Source organism: Macrosteles quadrilineatus, unplaced genomic scaffold (genome assembly GCF_028750875.1).
Source record: "Macrosteles quadrilineatus isolate MER2022 unplaced genomic scaffold, UCM_ALF_1.0 Scaffold_7__1_contigs__length_78375512, whole genome shotgun sequence".
NCBI lineage: Eukaryota > Metazoa > Arthropoda > Insecta > Hemiptera > Cicadellidae > Macrosteles > Macrosteles quadrilineatus.
The window spans coordinates 12,811,561-12,836,625 of NW_026542600.1; the positions used below are offsets into that span (position 1 = coordinate 12,811,561).

Consider the following 25,065-nt stretch of genomic DNA (forward strand, 5'->3'; position numbering starts at 1 on the left):
ATACCTTCGATTAGGAAACATGGTGATATTAGTTAGGATAGAGTTCAACTTATCCTAAAATAAAATAAATCATAAAATAAAAGCAATATTAATTTTTATAAAACAGTTACTTGTTTTGACTTTTTTTATAGTAATAAAACATTCCTCACACTGCTTACACTTAACAAAACTTCTCAAATGTTATTAAAGTAATATTATTAAAATAATGAAAGTAATATTTACATTAAAAGAATTAAAGTAATATTTACATTAAAGAATTAATTAAATAAGAACGCCTTCGAAAAGGAAACGCAACTACAACATGCTCCTGTATTGCGGGTATTGCATTGACTTTCTGCAGGCGTTTTTAATTTTTTTTTTTTTTTTTTTTATTCTCGTCTCGATAAAAATCTCGGCCAAAAAGTAATCTCGTCTCGTGTAACGAGATTAAAAATTTCCCGAAAATTTCCCGAAATTTCGAGACTTGACCATCCCTAGATTAAAGTATAAAACTGGCACAGCAAGCGGCAAGCGAAACAACTTTCCCGTGCGAGGCTGAGCTCACACTGGATCAATACTTTAGAGTTAGAAGTACTAGGTAATTTAACGTAGTTCACCGCGCGCGCCAGTCCCGCAATACACTAAATAACGTAGGTGTTAACTACTTAATAATTACCTGGGTTGCTTCTGAATATTAATTAGTTACAATTACAGCTGCTCAACAAACTGCAAGTGGTGTTACCTGGTTTTTTGGTGTAAGAGTTATGTAACTTGACTGTTGTCCTAGGTTGCCGACAAAGTGTTTGGAGAAGCACTCTTCAAAGAACATACGAACTTGTTAGAGGTGTGGGTAGACTACCCTCCGCATCCATTACAGGAGCAGGAGCCTTTGGGAGACCGCAAATGGATTCCCGTGTTTGAACTGCTACAGGTAAGCATAGTGACGTAGTCCTGGACCCTTAACCATAGACAAAAAGAATTAAATATAGACTGTCAGCCGTGCTGCGGTTACCATGGTTACCATAAGTTCGGGCGCACACCGCTGCAGTTTACATAGCGCGTACGCTGTAACTACCGTGGCGATCCCAGCGGTGTGCGCCAGAACCTATGGTAACCGCAGCACAGCTGACGGTCTATATTTAATTCTTTTTGTCTATGCCTTAACCAACCGTCAGTCAGATTAACTACTGATAGTTAATCTGCCCCAAAGTTTAAAACTCGTTATTCTGACGTGTTCTAGAACAGGGATCTGCGTTCCCATCGTAAAAAGTATAATCATGTCTGTACAGGTGAAGTTTTGTTACAAACCTTATGTTTTTCAAGTTATAATAGACAATAGAGTGTGATTGTGCATAATTTATAATGCAAATAATTTTATTTTGCTATGTGTGTGTCAATAAATACAGTATGCTTAATAAAAGTATTCCTTTTCGGAGAATAAAATGTGCAGAGACATATTGTCTTTCTATGGTACAGTAGTGCTGTTTATGTCACAACCCACGTACCAATCAAAGTATACTTTATAGTAAAGAGTGACCATTTCTCTACTTTTGTGCCAATTATAACTCTTATCACAACATAATGTTCGTTAAACTCTTGCCCTTTAAGAAATACACTAGGCTATTTACTATACATCATTGGATACACTTGTCAGATGCCCTTTACTTATAGAAAACAATGTCAGTCAGGTTGAGTCCACTAAATCATGCATTTTCATTCATTTTCTTAAATTCTTCCATTATACTCAGCATTTCACAACCAGCATTAAATTCATCACTTCTTGGTTTATTGCCTCCTTAAGATCCATCAGTGTTTGGGTGAAATTTGAAAAAGCTCCAAAGGGAAAAATCACACACACTTAAATCTGGTGACCTTGGCTACAGATTATCACGGAAACATGAAATAACCCTTCCTAGAAATGTAATACACACCATGGTCATTGAATCCTGAACAGAATGTGCGATTGTTAATAAACCTTGTGCTGTAAATGAACGTAGGGATTGCTTATCAAAGAGATGTAAATCACCTGTGACGTAAAAAAAAGGGGATCGAGCATATCAACACTTTTGAATCAAACCGTTTCAACACCTACCCCGTCCAAACAATCATTTTCCTGCCAAGGGGCTTCCTTTTTTGGATGGGTCCCATTTTCTTCAAATTGCTAATCCACCTGCAAATTGTATTTTGGCTAGAAACTATATCATGCTGTCTAAAATGAAAGGGAACTAAAAAATTCACAGCTCTGTCGGAGACGTAGGAATTGGCTAACTCAGGAACTCGCTAACTCGGTCGTGTGTCGGAACTGGCTAACTCTGGAACTGGCTAACCGTCTCAGTCAGGAATTGGCTAACTCCGGAACCCGCTAACTCGATTTTGTCTCGCGGCGGGAATTCGCTAACTCTGGAATTCGCTAACTCGCCGCGCCCACTGCTCGGAGCGTTGCCAACCTTGTACGACAAAATAATCGTACACTGCCGTATTTCAAAATGTCAGTGTCTATAAAGATACAGTAAATGTTATTGTTTTTTTGTTATCAATTCTACTTTGAACAGATAAACTAGCCCAAAGTAATTAAAAGACAATTAAAAAAATCATGAAAAAGTGCTTTGTTACTAAACTGTACAATGGCCAGTTAAATGTTTATGATTTTGATCTTAAATATAAATGCCATCAGTATAAAAAAAAAATAATAGAATATGAAAAATATTCAAAATTTAGTTTAATTGGTACTAAATAATTAAACCTCTACGAAATTAAGCTAAAATACACGCAAGTTCTTAAACACGGAAAACATATTTAATTGTAATGTCGTAATAAACCAAAACCATTAATTAATACAGTCATCAACCATCGTAACTTTCATAACTAATTCATAGATTTTAAATTAAATGTTTGTCGTTGAACCGTCCAACTTATGTGTAAAAATAGGCTATGATGACAAAGACTAAGTTTTTTATCTAGGCCTAATAGTTTGAACCAAAGCATTGTAGGCCTACTAGTAAATAGTTGCCTAATTCTAAAATGTGTTGAACTTTTTAGCAATAATGTTACATGTTTTAAAACCGTTTTTAGATTGTACACCTAAGCACCACTAGTAAAAAATAGGAGAAGATATAATATTCATATAATAAAACGTGACAGGGTTATTTTAATTCACGATTCTTAATAAACGAATTAATGGATTTTCCTGATTTGAGTGTTGGGTTTCCTTTATATTGCGTTCACAATCTATATAAACTAGACCAAGCCATTGCTCGGTTCACCATTCCCAGTACTGAGCTACACAATAGGACAATAGCTTTGTTTTTGGATAAGATCAAGTGATTTTAGCTATGGCCACCATTCATAAGAATTGTAACAAACAAGAACGCCTGGGTTCATTTAGAACCAGCCTGGAGAAAAACTCCAGACTTTTAAAAAGTAGGCCTACTGAAAGACGTAAAATTAATATTAATTCAACAAAATTAAGAGGATGGCCCGGGGTTCTACACTAATAGCCCACGATAAAAGAAATTTACAAGTTGTATTTATGCATAGACTAACTTTTAATGCAATCCATGAATACATTAGGCCTACCACTTTATAATGTATTGATAAATATTTATTTAAATTCAATAGCTCTATTTAAAAATACATTACCACTACAATGTAATTCTGTAATGACGTTTAACGTGTATATTTTATTATGATTTATGATTTAAGGTTACAAGCCCAGTATATAAAATACGAACTCAATAATTTTATTTGCAGAAGTTCACAAAATGGTATTTATTCGAATAAACGAAACAAATGGCGGACTACGAAAATAGATATTTCATAACATGTAATAGATCCAAATTAAATGTGCATTTTTATCTTTTTGCATACCAATAAGCTACTATTTAAGTAAGAAACCCACATATAAAACATACTCCCATATATTAGTACATTTCTCATCCTTATGGATCATCTGAAGACAGTTGTATTATTAGTTCTGTCCGGTGCACTGTCTTTAGAGGTCGTGTTTTGTTGTTTACAATTGTTTCTTGTTTTCAGTAATTTAAAACCTCGTTTAACCAAATAAAACGTTCTAATCACAACTAATAACACGTCCTCTAGTTATACAACCAAACAGTAAAGAACAAATAATGAAGTTAACTATAAAATAATAGAAACACAATTTTGTCGACACTAGTGATCAGTGTCACCGGACATGAACTAGACACGAAAAACGATCTTCAAAGTTTACAATGGGATGTAAAGTTTACTTGTGTTGGTTAGTCTATGGTAAGACTATAATGCATTTTCCACCCTAATAATCATAGGAATAATGTTAAACATACTTCTAAATATATTTATTTTATCGACAACGTTGCTCTTACTCCTAATTAATCGTGGGATACGAAATTATGGTACCAATACGATATAGGTACTACACTTTCGGCAACACTGGCCAAAAATATTCGTGCTTGGCTCCCATTGGACGGCCCGCGAGGCTTCTGATTGGGATTTAGTGAGTTCCGCCGAGGGACCGAGTTAGCGACTTCCGTACGAGGACGGAATTCGCTAACCCGGCTCTAGAGCGGGTTAGCGGGTACCGGAGTTAGCCAATTCCGAAACCGAACAAGTTAGCGAGTTCCTCTCATCGACCAAATTTGAAGATAGGGCGTTTAACATGGGGTTAGCGAGTTCCAGAGTTAGCCAATTCCGCGGACCCCTCTGTCGTGATAGGCTCGCCATTTCACTCATACTCACTAACAAACATACTTCATTTACTGTACAATGCTCTGTGGCTAGTAAAATGGCATAAAATGCAGCAATGCATGACACATCTCCCCATTAGCGACACTACCTGTTGCGCATATACTGTATGTTTGAAAAAGTCTGGTTCCTGTCGGTCATCCTGTTTAAGTAATGTGTGTATAAGCCATGTATAAATTTCATGAACTGTCAAAATCACTAGTTTTATAAATCCCAAAATGGGAAATTCTCAACAAATACTGTTTTTTTAAATAACAACCCAAAAGTATAGAGAGTCACTGTTTAGAGACAAAAGTCCATAAGTTGGCAGCCCTGCCTCCTTTACTTCATTTCCAACCAGCTGATATGCATTTTTGCATAGTCCGTCCACATGGTGTAGTGTGATTGAAAATTTATTGTGAATAAGATTCAACATGTTTTTCTGTAGAATGTAACCCCCTGTTTCAAATGCAGACATGTGGGAAAAACAAGTATAATATTACATTGTGGATCTTTACAGTTGATTTACCCCGTAGTTTATTAATTATATACTGAAATCTCATCTAAAACTGATCACAAACATTTCTTGGCATAAAACGAATAATTGATCATAAACAGATCCTTCTATAATTCATACTTTTAGAGCTTCCGATAACACCATGTTGAGTTTTTTTCATAATAAATTCCCTATTACACTTAAACTGTGAAGTTAACAATGCTTAAATTCATATCAGCTGATGGTTAAGGAAGTAAAGGAAGCAGGGCTGCCAATTTATAAGGTTCTTTTGTCCCTAAACAGTGAAACTCTGTACTTGTAATATGAATTGTGTAAAAAAAATTACCATGTATATAAAATTAAAATGCCTTTATTCTTAAGCGCTTCTCAGTATAAACTAATTTACAGAATTACCCACATTAAAATTAATATAACCAAACAAATACAAGAAATGAAGAAATATAATCTTTTGATGAAAGCTGAGGCCAAAAGGCTTTTGAACTGCAAGGGGAGGTCTTTATAAATCTGTGGGCCAAAATAGGAGAATCCCATTCTAATTGATTTTAGGAAAGTGGAGGAGAGTCTGCTGTTTAGTGCCCCGTCGAGTAATAGCTCCACAAATCATAATTCTCTCCGCCAGGTATTTTGGTTCGTGATGAGATAACAACCGATGGATGAGACTGCAGGTTTTGATCCTGCACACAGTTTCGGCTGGAATAAACCAGCAGCATCCTGAAAAGAGGAGATGTTCACTGCTGTATTTTGCAGCCCATTAAGCCTGCTCATATCCTCAAATGAAGCCGTCGCCGTATGCAAGAAAACATTAATACATCACTGACAACACCAAAGACTGAACCAACTGCAATTTTGACACCAACAGAATTGAAAAGACTCTGTATGACATGAACTATTATATCAAATGAATCCAACAAACCAATAAACTTTGTATCATTTTTCAATATGTATAGCCTCCGGAGTAACAAATTAAGTGGTTTAAATACATGAATTTTATGTAATCCAATTGGTTTTGGTTCGACACTGGAACCATCATCAAGCTTCATAAGGACATTGTCGCTTCTTGAGAAGGTCGTCAAAGTTCACACAAACAATATTTACTAAACATCGAAACATTAAAAACACGACATGCATGACTAGATACTACGCGACCGGCGGGTGTTTACGTCTATATTGCCGAGCACTATGATCTTATCAGCAACAGGTTGTTTGCAAGTTCTATTCTTCTCCCTTTCTATTATCTCTATTGTAGTGTTGTATATAAAATTGGATGCAAATGAAAGCTTATCGTTTAGCATGTTTTGTTTGTCTGACTTGACTGCCTTATAAATCTCGTTTTCTTCCAATTTGTTGATTTGAATCTTGTTTTTATTAAGATGTAGAACGGTCATGTTATTGTTGATATTAGAGTAGTTGTGATTGTTAAATGCTCTGCAAAAGTTTATGGCTGGGTGGACGTGGTTTTCTTGGGGATGTGTACCTTAAACCGTTTTGAGAAAGAGCGTGATGTCTGGCCTATGTATTAAATTACTATCACAATCACTGCAATTAATTTTGTAAACACCAGTTTTATCATACTTTGATGTAGGTGGGTGAGGACGCTCCTTTAACACAGATCCAAGTTTGTCAACCGATTTAAATGCCACTGTGATGTTGTTCTTGGCCATAATAGTTTGAAATGTGTAACTTAAATGAGTTGCGTAGTCGGCTGATAAAATCCTCTTAGGCTATTTGTATTTTGTTTGAATTGTAATGGTTTAAATACCTGCATTCAGTAATCCAAAATGTTGCTTGTGGCTACTATAGTTTCGATTCACAGAGAATCATCTTCAGGCCGTACAAGGCGTCGTTATTCATCTCCGTATATGAAGGTCGTCATTTAATAAATAAGTACATAGAACACGAACACACACGAAAACGTAGATTGAAAGACAAACATTTATCATAAAAAATACCGAGTACTCGGAGACAGGTGACGTGAGCAGGTGGAAGTTGTAGCTCGAACTATTTTGTTTCATTTTTATCTTTATTCAGATGTTTAGATATCAGCTTATCTACTATATTACTTTTGAATCCATTTTTCACAGCTATGTATTTAATGATATTCCTCTTCATAATCCTTTACATTCAGTGGTATTGTCAATAACCTGTGTACAAAACTGTTGTACGCAGCCATCTTTTAGGAGTATGGATGGTGTGACTCAGAAGGTTTGGTCAGTACAAGTATATCTTGAACTCAAAGTGGTCATGTTGTTTAGTCATGTTGCTGAGGTCGAGAAAGTTTCTGGAACAATCTTTTTCCTATTCCAGAGTAAATTGTATATTTTTATGGATGTTGCAAAGGTGTGTATTTAATAGGGTCAATTGTCTGCTGTTTCCATTAAAGAGGACGATGGTATCATCTACATATCTATGATAAACAACTATTCTATCCCTGTATCGATTGGCGTCTGTGAACAATGTTCTGTTTTCAGGTTCATTTAAAAATGCTTCGGCCAAAATGCTTGAAACAGGAAAACCCATGGCTAAACCTTCTTTTTGATTATAGAAGCTGTTTTGAAATTTAAAATACAGTAATTCTGTATCAATACACCATTATTTGTTAGTTTTATCAAATCATCTATTGCATCAGGTGAAAGATTAGTGTTATTTAATACATTCAGATTGAGAATGTCTATTGTATTTGTATTGTTTCGTTAACGAGGATGTTTGTATATATGTTCACAATATTGAATGATGCTAGTCTTTGGTTATAATTATTGACAGTGATTTAATTATTTTAACCAAATCTAGTCTATTTTTAAGGCTATGGTTATTCTCTAAAACAATTTCTTTTCTGATTATTTTATCTAGTTTTTTTTTGCGACTATACGCTGGTGAAGGCATAAAGTTAACAAGAGGTCTTATAGGTACATCAGGCTTGTGGATCTTTGGTAGTCCTCGGAGTACTGGGGCTTCCAGGTTCGTGACTTTTAAAGAATTTATTTCAGTTTTTGAAAGTAAATGTTTGCTTTGAGAAATAGCTTGGTTAATTAATTTTGCATTATTGGCTGTGGGGTCTTTGTGTAGAGTTTCAATATTGTTATTTTTTATGAAGCTTTCAACTTTGCTGACATAGCCTAGTCGTCTTTGTAAAGGATTACGATGGAGTTGCCCTTATCAGCTTTGGTTATCACGGCATTATGCTCGGCAAGTTTTGTCCTGTCGCTTGTCAGGGCATGTCACAATGTCTTGAACCTTTCATTGTACCTCTTTGTTCTCGCAGGATTTTTGCTATGTCACCCCTATGCTATGTCAGCTTTGTTGCCCATAATAACTCGAGCTGTTTCTTGAACATCGTTTGATTTAATGTCTTTGATGGCTGCTTCTAAAAGTTCTGTTACTAAATTTTGTTTCTTGGTGTTTGGAAAATTAAAGTTCAGACCCTTATTTAATAAATTCATTTCATCCTTATTAAACTCTATTTTTGTGTAATGTACATCCCTATAAAAGAATTTATGAGAGCATTTAATTATTTAATTACATCTACTTCGAGTGTTCCAGTGTGAATCTATTTCAATCATTAAATTGTTAACTTACACGTGCAATTGGTTCAACAGTTCAACGTGTTTCTTAAATAATAGCTTGTTCAAAACATTCTTTTTGAAGTATAAATGTTTAATTTCATTTTTTATCCAAGTAACTTCAGCCTGTCTTTTAGCTTTCAATGCAGGTTTTGATTTGCTACTGACTCTTACATTTACGTAATGTGGAATGTTATTCTCTAAGCACATTTTATTGAATTTTATGTTTTCTGATGTTTTACTCAGTTTTAATTTTATGTTCTTGTATTGGTAGGCTAGTTTTGCCTGCTCAACTAGCATGTATTCCAAAAGTTTGGATTACATAAAATATATTTATCTATTTAAACCACTTATATTATTACTCTTCACATAATTTATCGAATTACATGTGAGTTAGAATGTAAAAAAAAATTAAATTTGCTTGCAGAAACTGACTAAGTTTGAGGAGTCTACCGGAATCTACTTTGACCACATAAGACTGCTGGCTCGTGCATTTACTGACCGAAGTATGGGATATACACATCTCACATTGTAAGTTCTGAGTTGTTATTAAGTAAAGTAGAGCTCCAATTATCCTAACTCCAACCATCTGTATCCTCTGAACAGAACTCCATATCACTCCACTCCTTTCAATGACCCAATTTGCTGATTCACAAACTCGTTCAAGTGTATCCAGCCAGGTTCATGCCAAATTTCATCAAATTCAGGAAAAAATTACCTAAGTTATTGTGTTCACTGACACATACATATACAAGTTTTAATAAATATTGTTTTTGACCTCTGGGAACATAAAAATGAATAAGTAGGTCCTGGGTCTATGTCTTGCCGTGCCATTGGCGGTAACAGCTTCTTCCCTTTAGATAAATTCGCTAAAAAGGAAAACTCATTTATTTTTACTAACATGTCTCTTGAAAAACCCAACTAGCCTATCCAGATTTTTGGATGGAGTTCGGACAGTTGGATTTCTAGTGTACATCTAAAAGTTTGTTCACCTGTCTTTACCAAATATATATTTTCCAAAGCAAATATATTCACTGTAAGGCTTAAAATCAAATCTTTTTTATTCCATAGTCATTAATTATAGTACAATGATAAATAAATAAAATAAAATTGTTTATATGTTGCGTCGACGTATAATACTCCTCAAGAATAATGTAACGATGAGACAGAATAATCTTCTATTTTATAAAAACAATGTTTTATTAGAATATTCTTAATTAATGCTTTAAAGTCTTTTTTACTACAACAGTTTTTTTTTTTTTTTAACTAGCCTTTTCAATTAGGTTCTTGGAATTGAACATAGGTATTCACTTTACAGTGTTGTTTACTTACTTAACAGAATTATTTTTTTATTTGTTACTTTACATTACTATTTTGTACCAATGAGGTTCAATGATTGTGAGAAAAGAAGTAAAATTGTAATGCTTTGAACATCAACATATCTGCTATTAAGGCCAATTTAAGTATTATAAAATGAATGAGTGGTTGGTACAATAAACGTTGCATCACAATAGACAATGAGAGGTTTTAAAGAAAAACATAACCTCTCTTAAACCTTATGAGTAGTAATTGTTAGTAATTAAAAAACGGTCGTAGGTAAAGTAGTATACACAACCTGCTTAATTAGCCTTAAATAATGCTCGTACCTTAAATTTTCTGCTGTCTAGTGTATTAATGACAATTTTTATGCGATCGTTGTGTTAACTACTACTAATGGTAACTCTATAACCCTATCTAGTAACTTATTGAACGATTCGGTTGCAATATATTAAAAGCTAGCCTGAAAATTGGCATACAGGCACTGAACTGTTCTTAACTCTTTACCATTTCTTGTGGCATAATGGTAAACATCCTTTGCAACAAAATATCACAGTTAATTTTTATTATTGAAATACATTGGAAGATGCATGCTAAGGGCATCACAGACAATTTGTTAAAAATAAAATTACAATGAGGTGAAACATTACTTATCAGTTTTTTTGTTTTAATCAAAATGTTTTCAAACAAGGAGTTACTTGTTTATTTATTTATATAATTAATTTATTCATTAAATTAGAAATTGTCAATCTCATGGCTCGTTTTTCTTTGCAGAGGATCGAATCAAAGACTAGAGTTCCTTGGAGACACAGTCCTGCAGCTGATCACATCTGAATTCTTGTACAAGCATTTCCCTAAACATCATGAAGGTCATCTGTCGGTAAGAGTTGCAATTATTACAACATTGAAACATATGATCAGTCATGTGTGTTCCGTTTTTGACTTTAGGGAGTTGAAGACATCCAATTCTTAAGTTAAACTTGTAACCGGTTAAACATTATGGATCCAGTCACTAACAACGTGTGTTGCTGTCAATCGCAGATTTTTTTCCTGTACACACAATAACCAAGACTAATTGAAAGTACAATGTACTGTAAGTTGTAGTCATTAAATAATCAAAACATCAATCTAGACAATTTTGGCAGATTTTTTTTGTTGGCAGTAAAACTCTCTGTGGTCATTCAACTATGTTTCCTTTGTAAACTTAATTCAAATTTTGTGGTTCCAATAATTATCAACATTGCCAAGTGCTGACTGTTTTGTCTTGCATTGTTCAGAGGAGCCCTCACTAGTTAGACCGTTCCTTTACACCTAAAATTTGTTAGACTAGTTGCGGAATCCACAACATTTTTGTTGGTGTATCCAGGCTTTTTGTCCCACCTTTTTGCCAGCATTGAACAGTTGAAAGGCTGTAAGTAACGGTACTTCTACCTGTCCCTTTCTTGTAGAACTACAACCACAATCCCAGAAACGCAGAACATGGTATTCTGTGTAGAGGCCCCAATCCCAGAATCCCGGCTGGTTTTTGATGCTCTGAAATCCCAATACAACCACCTTTTAATCCCAAAATTAAGAAAATTGTAATACCTATTTTTTAAATTATTTTTTTCTAGTTTGAGGGGTTTTACCATTGACTATACACAGAATAGACTTCCCATGTAATGTAAAATTTGAAGCAAACGTGGTGCAATCTGTTGAGATGGTCACCAACTAATGACAATATTCTGTGTTAAGTGATAAATCAATCATCTGTTTGCTATGATACTGCATTGGTTTTAATTAATATTCAACCCAATACACTAGTAAACTCTGGTGAGATGGTCCTGAACTTCATCTATTTTCTTGGCTTCAAACTTTCATAGCACATGGGAAGTCTATTCTGAGTATAGTCAGTGGTTTAATTTTACATTTCCGTCAGTTTATATCCTGCAAACATTAATCTTGATAAAAAAAAATCTTGAATCTTTTATAAATGAAAACTATAACCATAATTATTTAACACAATATCAAAATGATTTACAACTGCCCATTCATAGACTTACCTCACTTGAAACCCTTCCACAATATCTAGGGAAAAAACTGTATAATAAACTTCCTGAAAATATTAAATCATTAGAATCTCTTGAAAAAATACAAAAAAGAAGTTACCAAATTGCTGCTTAATAAAGGGTATTACAAGGTAATGATTTTTAAATTATGTATATATTTGATTTCTTAGGATGTTGTATAGTTATTATAGTTTTATGTATTTTAATTGTCCATGACCATTTCACCTGTTTCCCAGCTATGCTGGATCTGTAAAACGTTGTGTGAAAATAAATTATTTGACTTGACTTGACTTACGGAAAGTAAATAAAAATATGTCTAATAACACGTGAAACATATTGTTACTGATAAAATTAAAGGCTAACCTTATCCAACCACAGTTGCTGGTATGACAACTAGTTTCGTTTCTTAGAACTTTGTCAGGTCATTGTATGCAACCACATTATCTATTAATACATTGTGGTATGTCTAAAGATATAATACTGTAAAAATCACAATCGTCAAAACTAGTCATGTTGATCAAATTATTAAAATGGAATAAAAAGGGATAAAACTGGTTAAAACTGTAAAGGCTGGCCAGCACTGTCACTGACTAAATAAAACTGACGTTGATTTATATAAAACTGATAACATATATTTACTTTTATACGGTTTACATAAGTAAGAGTAAGTAATACAAAAAAATGTGAGTGGTGATTGATTTTGATTGGGTGTCCTGTAAGTAAGCGGACCTAACCCCAGAAAATGGTTCATAGGCCAGAATAAGGATAAAATCTAGAATAAGCTTTTAAAAAAACACTTAATTCATTTCTTATATCTTTCAGTTTGTCCAACTGATCTATATGAAACTTGGTATGCGTTTAGAAGTGGAAGAGACCTATATTAAAAAATAATAAGTCGGTAAATCAATTGGATTAAAGACTCTGGATTGAGACCCCTAATTCTGTTGCTCTTTTGATGGACAGAATATAATTCAGCACATTGGCTATTCCTTTTCTTTGCTTTTCCCCGCTGTTTCACTGTTTCAGCGAATGTGTTAAAAAACATTAGGTACAGGTCGTGGCAAAAAAAAACTAATTATTTTCTGCAGCTCCCTGTTCTCCGACAGGTCTTCTGAGGGTGTTGGGGGTAGGCTCTTTGGAAAGCTTACTCACGCCCGTTATCTGTAGTCATAGAACAGTGGTACTCTGAGCTTTGTGCACGTTTGTTATCGAGTCATATTGAAAAAGTAATGATTCAGTCATTGCAACTCAGCAGCAGTTCTGTGCATTCTATAATTAGGGCTACATGAAGAAGTTCTGTCGTATAGCACAATCATTCGGTGGGTTACTAGTTACTAACTTTATAACAAAGGCTTCTACGTTTAAAAAGAAGCTTCCAAAGTCAGATTGGATGCCAGACAACTAACATTCAACAGAGTTCGTGCTGCTGTGAAAACAGTCCATTTAGGCCAGCCTGAAAACAAGCAGCTGCTTTGAACATGTCTGACCGCTCGGTTACTCAAATTTTTTTGTTTGATTTTAATTCTCATTCCTACAGTTTAATTGTTATCAATCTTTTTAATTTGTTGATTATCTATACCCTACAGATAATCCCTACGGAACCTCTCCACCTCGAACTAATTGAAAGAATGCATTGAACTGAAGCATGAGTCGCAATGACTGAATCATTAAATTTTTCAAACAACTTGATTACAAACTCATGTAGCTCTTGCGACCACTGCTCTATGACCAAAGGTAATGGCAGCGTGTAGGCTTCCAACGATCCTACCCCCACCACCCTGAGACGACCTGTCGTTGAACAGCACGCTTCAGAAAATAGATAGTTTTTTTTTGCCGCACCCTGCACATTTGAATGTAAGCTTCTTCATGAATGGCAAAATTTTCAAAAGAGCGGGTGTTCACAAAAGCTTAGTACAGTTTAAATCTCAAGCCATTACTTTTCAATGTACGTCTCCCTCTGTAGATTTGACATTTAAATCTTATCACAATAAAGGAATTATGTTTTCTACTAACTGTTTATCATTTCAGCTCTTGAGGAGTGCTCTCGTCAATAACCGAACACAATCCATTGTGTGTGATGACCTCGGTATGGCTCAGTTCACCATCTCCTCCAACCCAAAAGCTGAGCTCAAGACAAAAGATCGAGCCGATCTGTTGGAAGCCTTCCTTGGTGCCTTATATGTTGACAAAGTGAGTATGTTCTCATCACATTCGCTTCACTTCAGTGCCTTCGAGGGAGTATTCTACGTTTCACACTCCTTTTGCATTATTACAGGTCTTATACGAAAAACTGATATTTTCAAGGGGTTAGAACATTGTATTCTTTAGTTTTAATTACATTAAATCTGTGACTATCTGTACTAATAATTCAACATGTGAAACAGATCACAAAGTCATCACTTTCGTACACCTGAGATTCAAATTATGTGTAAAAATCCATCAAGAAATTACCTATTTTTTATTCAACCTTAATTAATATTGTTTTGGTGTTTATAAACTTCATTTTAAAATTGTTGTCCAAAGCAACCAGAGGCAGTTCTATAGTCTTCTTAATGTAAACTATTCATATTTGTTCACATTTCGCAGAAGCACCCATGAAATTGAGCGGTTTTATCTTAACATTATTTAATTATTTTTTAACATATTATTTAAATTTTTAATCTACAATTTTAAATGGAAACAATATTTTTGTGTAGGGATGGATAACGTACAATACAATACAATACAGTACAATACGTACAATACAGTACAATACAATATTCTTTATTGTTAATTACTGTAAAATTTTACAGTAATTAAAATAGTAACATGTTTCTGAGTGAAGGGGAGTGGAAAATGTAGTGATTTCATTACATGTCTTTTCAAAGACTTGCATTTACATTTTAAACTTAAAACCTCTGGAGTGGCTTCTAAAAAGTGAGTGATAACCTAGAATTCAACCCAAACAGTTTCAGCTTCTACCATTTTTTTTACTGATTACTGCATAAGAGTTCAACTTTATGTGATGATCAGTACATAAATGGAAAAAAAAACATCACTACCGACAGCGCCTCAAAGCCCAACATCTGCTGTTTTATGTTTAAATCACTGTAATGTTTGACGCCTATTCTATACTCTATGTTCAAGAATAAAGTGTTCTGATTCTGATGAAAACTAGCCAATTAGATGAATATGTCCTGCAAAACAATATAACATTTAATCAAGTCATATTATTCATTGAACAATTATTTTAAAGAAAGTGAACATTTCAATAAAACTCAAAATCGTTGTAAAAATATTTCTTATAGGCTAAACTGAAATCAATAATTTATCACACGTTAACATAATACATTGCAAGCTTGCTGATGATTGACGTTTAAAACAATGCTATCAGCTATTTCCTGATGTACTGCATTTAAATATCAACAGCTGATCTTATGCCTTTGTTCATGTCGAATACGGCTTCTATAAGGATTACATAACATAAAATCTTTGCAGATTCCTGTGAAATTTTACTTTATGGATATTGGCATCACCTTGCAAAATTCGAAAATGATTGCTTCAGCCGTCTATGATCAGTTCGCGTATGATAAAATGCATAAGAGCTGAAGTTTAAAATCTTCACTTGCTCCACTCGGATATGAATTTAAATATATTTTTCTGTTGCAGGATTTGGACTTTTGTAAAACCTTCTGTGATGTCTGTTTCTTCCCACGATTGAAAGAGTTCATTCTAAAGCAGGATTGGAACGATCCCAAGTCAAAACTACAGCAGTGCTGCCTTACTCTGCGTACTATGGAGGGTGGAGAACCTGAAATCCCAGTCTACAAGTCAGTTACCCATAATACTAGTGAAGTGTTGGTTGTAGTTTTTATCAATTTGGTGTATGTTTTATCAGAAGGGTGTCCACATTCTGGAAAGTCAGGATTAGTTATGGAAAAAGATTTTGGTCATTGAAAGTACAATACAATACAATACAATACAATACAATATTCTTTATTGTTAATTCGTCAAGAATTACAATAGTGTCATTTTACCCCACGTTCTCGCATCCTTGAACTTTTTCATAAGCTCTGATAGATTTTAAAATTTTTCCCCCTCCAAACGATCATCTGATATGATGCCATCAAGTATCTTGTTCCACGCTTTTTGCAAAGTTTTTCCCTTTACCTTGTTCCAGTATTGGGTGCTCCAATATACCACCTTTCATTGCCACTGATTTTTTTAAGGCATCATTGATTGTCTTGTTGCCACTGTCATTTTCTTGGAAAGTATGTCTCAACAAAAAACCTCTGTATTGTCTCTTCAGTGTTTCTATGACTCCCTGGTCCATTGGTTAGATTAGGCTCGTTACAGTTGCTGGCAGAAATCTCAGAGTTATTTTACAATCCTTCATATCTTCTGGATGAGTTAGAGCTTTGACGACCAATTGATTGATTGATTGATTCTGTCAAGGTGGACCTTGTCCTGTTGCACGTCAGCCACTTATGGGCTTTTTGTGCTCCCCGCTTGGTGCGTCTTGACCACCAACAAGATGGCTTTCAAACGGAGATTGTTAGACAACACTCTCAGTTTCGGACAAAACTGTTGTGAAACCATTCCTCGAATAGCTCGTTGGAATCCATTAATTGCTCTGAGCTCTATAGTACACTTGAAGGTTGTTGGAGAAATATTTTTTAGAGCTCTGGGCTTTACAACCTTTCCAATGTACATCAATGGAAGCCTTTCCAATGTACATCAATGGAAGCCTAAAGAATTGCTGCGGTTAATAGAGATTCTCTATTTGATTCTCTATTTGCATTTTTTGGCCAGGCACAGAACTTTCTTTTACACAGGCTAAATATTTTTTGGTATTTATGTAACCCTCCCTTAAAATTCTGTTTTTAAAACATCCACTACATCTTAATCCACTGACAACTTCTTTCCAGATAAATTTAACTGGCGAATCCCATGTAGCGATTCTTAAACCTGTCAATCCACCCGTTATGGTGCAACAAATCCATGTCCATCTATGCCAAGCCTTTTCCTAAAGAACATGGTTATTTATTGGGGCTACTTTTTCTCTTTGTTGTGCAAACCATATAACAATGCTACATTAACGTTTTCAAAATCAGAAGTCTTCAAAGTCTTAGGATTAGGAACTGTTAGGGAATGTTGCAAAAGTTTTCCTTACTTTTAATCCAGTCTGCAACTGTTGAGATAGGCCTACCAACGTTGCAATCTGCAACGCATTCATCAAAATTTCCTCTTCATTGACATTAAACAAATTGTAAAACTATAAAAAAACAGTAAACCTTTTGTAACAAACGTGACGGGCAGAAATAGCTTTATATTTAAGTCACCTCAATTACAAGACATAAACGTGCAGTTGCAAAGGTTTACAGTGCACTGATAAGTATATAACACTGGCCACAGTGATATGGAAAGTTTGCGTGGAATGAGCAGGTAAGGAAGGGTGTGTCAGTCCTTGGGGTGGGAGACTCTTAGAAGGTCAGTGGCCACCACTATCTCATGTCATGCCAATGCTGGGCCACGGCCGACAATCTCTGTTGCTCATCTTATTTTCCAATTTATTGAATGTATTACCGTTTTAGTTAACCCCAGTTTCGGTTTAACGGGTTGAATAGGATTTTACTGTATTATTTATTCCTCATTTCATAATCACCCATGACCGACAAAATTGATAGCATCTCCCGCAATCCTGAAGACATTGTCACCCGTGATTGCGCTGAAATTTTGAACATCTTGTGCAATCACAGATTAATCTTTATTTTTTCCATTGATAGCTCGACCCTTGATTATTGCACTGATAAATTGAAAACAACAATTTCCATTTCCATCAATCCTCGGTTTCGGGTTTTTTGCTAAAAACTGTTAAAACAGACAACTAACTTAAGTTATTTAACTAAATTGGAACTAAATTGGGAAACAGAAAATAGTGAGATTTACTCAATTTTATATTATTGTTATAAAACATTTTGTTGTGAAGACTTGTACACCAGCTGTCCATATTTTGTCAGACCCTGTATTTTTTATTGGCTGTTACTATTGAAGAGTCCTCGAATATCCTATAATATTTTATATCCATAAGCATCAAGCAATAACGTCACATAACCATTTTCAGAGTGGTTGAATGCATGGGACCAACGAATACCCGGATTTACTCAGTCGCCGTCTACTTTAAAAACCAGAGACTTGCGAAATCCTCTGGTCACAGCATTCAGCAGGCCGAAATGAATGCTGCCAAGAATGCCCTGAAAAACTCAGAAGGTCAGTTTAGTAGTTAAGAAACAATCTTCTTACAGTAGACTCCCTCTAGTTCGGCTTCGGTTGGATCGGCCGCCGGATGGTCCGGCCTGGTCTAAGGGGGACAAGTCACATCGTCACGGGGGAATTGCCTTCGACAGGATTTAACTTGAATGTTTAGTTTCCGGCCAGAGAAGTAAACAATTCATGTCAGTTTAGTTGACGGGTGCTTCTATGGGTGAATTGTTGCATATTACCTATGTAAAACTATGTTACATAACCTCAAAAATACCAAGAACATTTTATAAATAGTTTCTCTTCGGTCTAATAAGTTGAAATGCAGTGTATAATTAAATATTTCGGACCATTTTTTTATGCGGTAGGTTCTCCCATTATTATTTTTGAAACACCACAGTTTATTTGACAAAAATAAATTAAAGCAAAACAAAGAAATAGCCATCGTTAGCTTCAAGGTCAAGCTATCCGCTTGCACTGACAATCATCTGTTCTTTACACAACTGATGTCTGCTGTGCACTTGTTTGCTATCTCACAAACAGTTTGTGATTGGGTGATTAGTAACCATTTTTTTCTGTTCTTTACGTGATTTATTGTTGTACGTTCAGTGTTGTGTAATTTTTGTTTTGCTTGAGTAAGCGTGATTTTAACGTTACAGTTTTTATTACTGAACCAAGGTTATTGACTTAACATATCACGATTGCGCAATACTATGATTTGTATTTTGATTATGTAAAATGCACTACATCCGGTTAGTCCGGCCGTTTTGTAGTTCGGCCAGTGGTCCGGTCCCGAGGTGGCCGAACTAGAGGGAGTCTACTGTATTCACATTACACAATTTGACCACGTCTTTCCCTTAGTCTTAGTCATAGTAATAGTTCTTTATTCATTTTTTGTACATAGTCTGTACAGTAAATAGCGTCATATATAATACAATACTAAAACTAATTAAAACCTACTTTTTACAATTTACTAAGCAAAAATGAAAAGTAATGACAAAAATGTTTATATCTACAGTAGGTTGGGAGGTGGAAAATTCTTCTATGGAGTAAGGGGCCAGTTGTATCAAATATTCAAATATTCTAGTTTCAGCAATTTCCTGAACTTTTTTAAATTATTTTCTCTTATGTTTTCTGGAATGTATTTAAGAAAATTATATCCTATGTAGGTTGGTTTCTTTTAAAAAAAAACTTAATGTATGTGGCAGGATAACCTCATTTCTCTTTCTTAGACTATACAAATGAGCCCAGTTGAACAATTCTTTGCAATAAGAGTAGTTTCAATAATAAATTGCCCGTAAACAGGTAAAATATTTAGATTTTTTGAAATGTCCTTTTGCTGATGCATCATACTCTAACTTGATGCAAACTTGATGCTCTAACTTGAACCTTATAATTATTACTTACTTACTACTGGCCATTAGTATCACAAATGGTACTAAGCCTTGCCTACACACTGCCTTCAGCCTTTTATGTCCTGGGCCTGTTCTTCATTTCATCCCAGCCTCCTTAGGTCCTGGTGTACTTGGTCCCTCCATCTGAGTTTCGACCTGCCTGAAGGCCTTCTGCGTTCTGGGCTGTTCCTCTAGACATTACTGATGGTGGAGTCTACATCTCGTCTTAGGACATGACCTGCCCCATAATACGTTGACTCCTTACTTCAGCCTACTTATAGCATCCTTCTAATTATTATAACTCTTTATTGTATAGGCTATCATACCTTAGAAACACCATTTAATTTATTTGTGGCTATAAAACATTGAGACTGGCCCCAAGGCCAACCACCATATTACGAAGATAGTTCGTCAACTACCATCGTAGATTGGGTTAGCCTACTTAGTTCTTCCACACTCTTCATTTGTGTCAGATCATGTATTTGGAACTTGTCGGAAAATGGTGTAATTGAGCAACAACCAATTTCAAATTCAAACATTCAAACTAATGTTTATGTAGGTTCTTAGCCTATACTATCTTTGTTAGGTTTGAATTGGATTTGCTTAACAGAACATAATACCTATTGCCCATTTGTAAAACAGAAATCAATGAGATGTGTAACCTAAATTACAGTACTTACATTCAGAGACGTAGTACACAAATTATCACGTAAAATCTACATATCATAACTAAGCTATAAGAATGAAATTCTACAGCATGCACAACATCCATCAAACCTAGAATATTGAGAGCGCAGGGTTTGTTTACACTCACGGACCTGTTCCAAAATCTGTTACCTCATTTTTGACCAAATGGTTAAAAAAGTGGTTTCATATTCAATAAACCGGAATATAAAATTTTATCTTTCAAAATTTAGATTTAACTCATTTTTATTTGCAAGCTACGCTTAAAAATAATTATAAAAAAATCCTTACCAGTTTGCCCCCCCTCCTATATCTGACGCTGCTTACAGTGTTTACAAATGTTTGTTCTTAAAATTGTTTTAATTCAAAAATTGATGGAAATAAAATTTCATTCTTTGGGAAGTATCAATAAATAAATAACTAATGTTGGTGCCCTAATCATATTGACTTGAATTGTTACAGGGTTATTTCCCCAGCTCGATCATCAGAGACGGGTCATATCTAAGACAATGAATCATCAGAAGCAGGGGGGCAATACAAAGACATCTCCATTATCCACTAAAGACACCAAGGGTGATGTGTTCTCTAAAACAATTCGATCCAGGACACCACCCCTGGCATACAGAAGCAGAAATAAATCACCGAGTCCGAAGATGAGTTCTGAGAAAGAAGAAAAAAAAGAAGAACCTGTGATATGTAAACCTTCTACCAGTAAAGTGGCTAAAGACACCAAGGGTGATGTGTTCTCTAAAACAATTCGATCCAGGACACCACCCCTGGCATACAGAAGTAGAAATAAATCACCGAGTCCGAAGATGAGTTCTGAGAAAGAAGAAAAAAAAGAAGAACCTGTATCATGTAAACCTTCTACCAGTAAAGTCAGCCCAAAAGCAACAGATACCAGTGCTTCAAGACTACCGAGAAAAAGATCACAAGAGGGTGGAAAAAGAAAAAAATCACCCTCGCCAATACCTAGACCAAAGCAAAAGAAACTTGAAGATAAGGACAGATCAGGAGTAGGAAGATCGTCCCCAATAAATGGGCGTTTAAAATCAAACCCTATGCCGGTTGTGGCGACGTCCACAAGAAATTATAGGACGGTGGTTGATACACATGTATCAAGAAAATCAAGAAGAAGTAGATCTCCTGTTGGCCGAGATGTGCACAGGAGAAAACTTAGAAGTATTTCTAAGGAAACCGAATCCAGAAACAAGAACTTGACAAGTAATCGCTCTAGAAGGAGCAAATCAAAGTCACCCAGGAGCGTTTCATATTCAACTCGTGGAAGGAGAAGTCCAGTCCCTCGTAGACACAGATCTCCGAAGATCCCTTCCAGGAGCATTAACTACAGGAGCAGGTCTCGTTCTCCTCGTAGCCCTCCAAGAAATCAGTATTCAGATAAAAAGGATTTAAAAAAGAATATGTCAGACTTTTTGCTGGGAAAAAGATCTTCCCCTGGCATAGAGACAAGAAAAGCTCAAAATTCAACTTCATGGTTGTTTGATATAATGTATGGAAAATGAAAAGATCATACTTAAGAGCAGCTTTAAAGAGTCAATTGAACAATTTTGTATCAGTTGCTCTATTTACATATTTCTAACTGTGCCATAATTTTACTATGTAAGATATAGTCAAACCTTGCCTTAGGTCATATAATATGTAAATTTTGTACAGTTTTTGTAGCATTTTGTTTGCGTAAAATAATTATTACCATATGTTTTTATAAGTTGTCATATGTTCCTACTTAATGTGAGAAGAGTTGTGAGTTAAAAGTTTTACTTTTTGATGAAGTATTTTGTTAGAAATCTGTTTATGTACGAGACACAATTGCAGATAATTTGCTATGGCGATGTGTTGTAACAATTTGATATCATTGTTTACTTTAGTTTTACATGACTTTTTTAGTATTTATAGGATTGCGACTGACTGCCTTATAACAAGTTCTAGATTAAAGATTACAGACTTTTATTAGTCTTTAGGGATATACAAAGAATGCATTTGACATTGTGTTATTAAATAAAAATCTTTTTGCAAAACTAAATGCAGTAGACCCTCTATAATCCGGCGCTATTTCACTCAGACACTCCAGTAATCTGGTGTCTTTTGACAGGTGTGGTCTTCCACGATCGAGGCAAGATTCTGATTATCTCCCGCAGCCTTGTAGACATAATCATCTTCTCCCGTGGTTACAAAAATGTCAAGGTTGACTTGCGTGACTGCGGCAAATTCATTAACATCTCCTACGGTTGTGTGGACATTATCCGCAACCACAGCAAAATTCTGATCAGCTCCCGCGGCCGTTAAGACATTATTACTGTCTCCCGCTGTTAGGTAAATTTCATAGCCGTCAGATTCAATTGTGGCAAAATTATGAGCATCTCTCACAATCCTGTAGACATTATTATCGTCTCCTGTGGTCATGGAAACGCCATCGTCATGTGTGAACATGTCAATAGCGGTTTCCATGACCGCAGGAGACGATAATAATGTCTACAGGATTGTCAGAGATGCGGTTTCCGATGGTGCGATCTTTGCAGACGTGTTTTGTTAATTTTAATTGTTTATATTGACATTATAGTAATCCCCGGCATTTTCACTTATACGTCAGTATCATATCATGTCCTATATCTGCCAAATTACTGAGAGTCTACTGCATTATGAGGGACAGATTTATCCTGGCCAGTTTCCAACACAAATGTTGTACACGTTCTTCCCATTTTTTCTTATTTATTTGAATTCCCAGTAGTTTAACAGAACTTTCAGACTTGTATGATTTTTCCATTTACAACTTTTCTGGTATTATCACATTTAGAACTGCTGTTAGTACATTATGGTGAAGTCATGCTTATTTTGTTCGTTATGTTCACTCTTTTGAGATCACCTACGAAGTTTTTTTAGGTTGACACTTTCATTATTCACATATTTTTATATTAACACTGAATACATAACACATAATATTATTTACATATTACATACAGGCGTACATAAAAAAAAACGGAAGTTTTGCTGCCCCACCCTGTATTATTATTTACATCATCCAGTATGCCGGTATGGATTACATAATAAACTGTTTAGTTAATAAACACAAAATACATAATAGGTTTTACAGTATGTCTGATGATAATGCAATATTTTTGGTGCTGTATTGATAAACACTTGACGTGAATTAGCATATTATTGTATATTTTAGTTTAGTTATAATCCTGAAAATGCCATCTGTCTTCGCGAATTTCCCTATAGGGAGGTAGCTATTTTTATCTAAGCCTTAAAGATGTGACAAAGAATTATTTATTTTATTTATCTTTTTATTTAATAAACAAAAGTACTTAATCAGATTCACAATACAGTATGTTCGTTTGTTTTACATAATAACATTTGCAGTTAACATAATTTTTTTAATACATGACATAATTTACATAATACAGCGGTATGTTTTGAATAATAAATTCAATTATATATATTTTTTCTTACCGTCTACGCAATCAGGGGGCAATACTGCATTACAGCCATTTTGTAGATAGCCCCATCTTGAGGTGCATAGTGGTACAATAAACTATGGTCTTATTACACTAAACACGAGAAGTCTTCTTTTCATTCCGTCAGTGGTTAAATAAATATTAAACATTTAGTATTTATTTAACCACTGACTAAAACCATTCTCTTAGTGCAATTTACATAATGCAGTATGTTAGTATGATTTACACAATGCATTGTTAAACCTCGATAAACTATTAATTCAATTTATTATTATTCATTACATCACATGAATCTAATTAACCAATTGAATTTGACATACAATAGAATCAAACAGCTGATTTCAAGATGGTAACTATGAAATACTACCTACATTTCAATAAGATGTTTCGCTTTTAAATTCACTGTTATGCCCCTGAGCTGGAGATAACTATTTTAAGTCTTATTACTTACATCGTGAGCTCAAAATATTTTATAGTGAGTCTCAGTACATGTTTCGATACTACTGTGTCATCTTCAGCCAAGCACTAGTGAAGATTTTTCTACCAAATGTTTTTTGTGATAAATGAGTAGCGTCGAAAAGTGTTGTACCATAAAATATTTTGAACTGATGACGCAAGTATTAAGTCTTACAATATAATCCATCCAATCACCAAATTTTAAGTGGATCGAGTGATCTCAATTGAGTTGAAGTGATTTTATATCCAAAGTTCTAGTTATAAAACAATGATTGTTATTTCAAGGTTAGATATTTAAGACAGCATTTATTCAATGTTTTTTACCAATAAAATAATTTTGTTACATTTCTGTATTCTTTTCTGAGTAACCTCTAACCAAGTGTTATGCAAGGTTCTACTTCAGAATTCTGTTTGTTATTTTGTGTGTTTGAATATTGAAGATACACAGACTAGGCTGCAAAATATAGAGAATACAACCATCTGTATTCTTATTTAAACAATTTGTCTACTTAAATCATTCAAAATTTTAGTACTCAAATTATGTAGGTACTTCGAACATAAATATATATTTTTTAACTGTTATTAACAGCCTGGATGTTGTCTTGATGACCTCAGCCAAATAGACTGTTAAAGAGCTTTTAGTTCTGTAAAATTTATCCTACTATCATATAAGTTACA

The 25,065-nt window shown here is 34.6% G+C and overlaps 1 protein-coding gene across 1 annotated transcript in view; it reads left to right on the forward strand.

Moving 5' to 3' along the window:
• The window catches only part of LOC128997918 (ribonuclease 3), an 83,925-nt gene extending 59,193 nt beyond the window's left edge, over positions 1–24,732 (forward strand). The window contains exons 16-21 of the mRNA XM_054423750.1: positions 9,200–9,303; positions 10,864–10,969; positions 14,166–14,327; positions 15,786–15,946; positions 18,241–18,386; positions 20,918–24,732. Coding sequence (XP_054279725.1) covers positions 9,200–9,303; positions 10,864–10,969; positions 14,166–14,327; positions 15,786–15,946; positions 18,241–18,386; positions 20,918–21,978 — 1,740 coding nt within the window. The 3' untranslated portion in view covers positions 21,979–24,732. The remainder of the gene's footprint in view (positions 1–9,199; positions 9,304–10,863; positions 10,970–14,165; positions 14,328–15,785; positions 15,947–18,240; positions 18,387–20,917) is intronic.
• Positions 24,733–25,065: the final 333 nt, after the last annotated feature.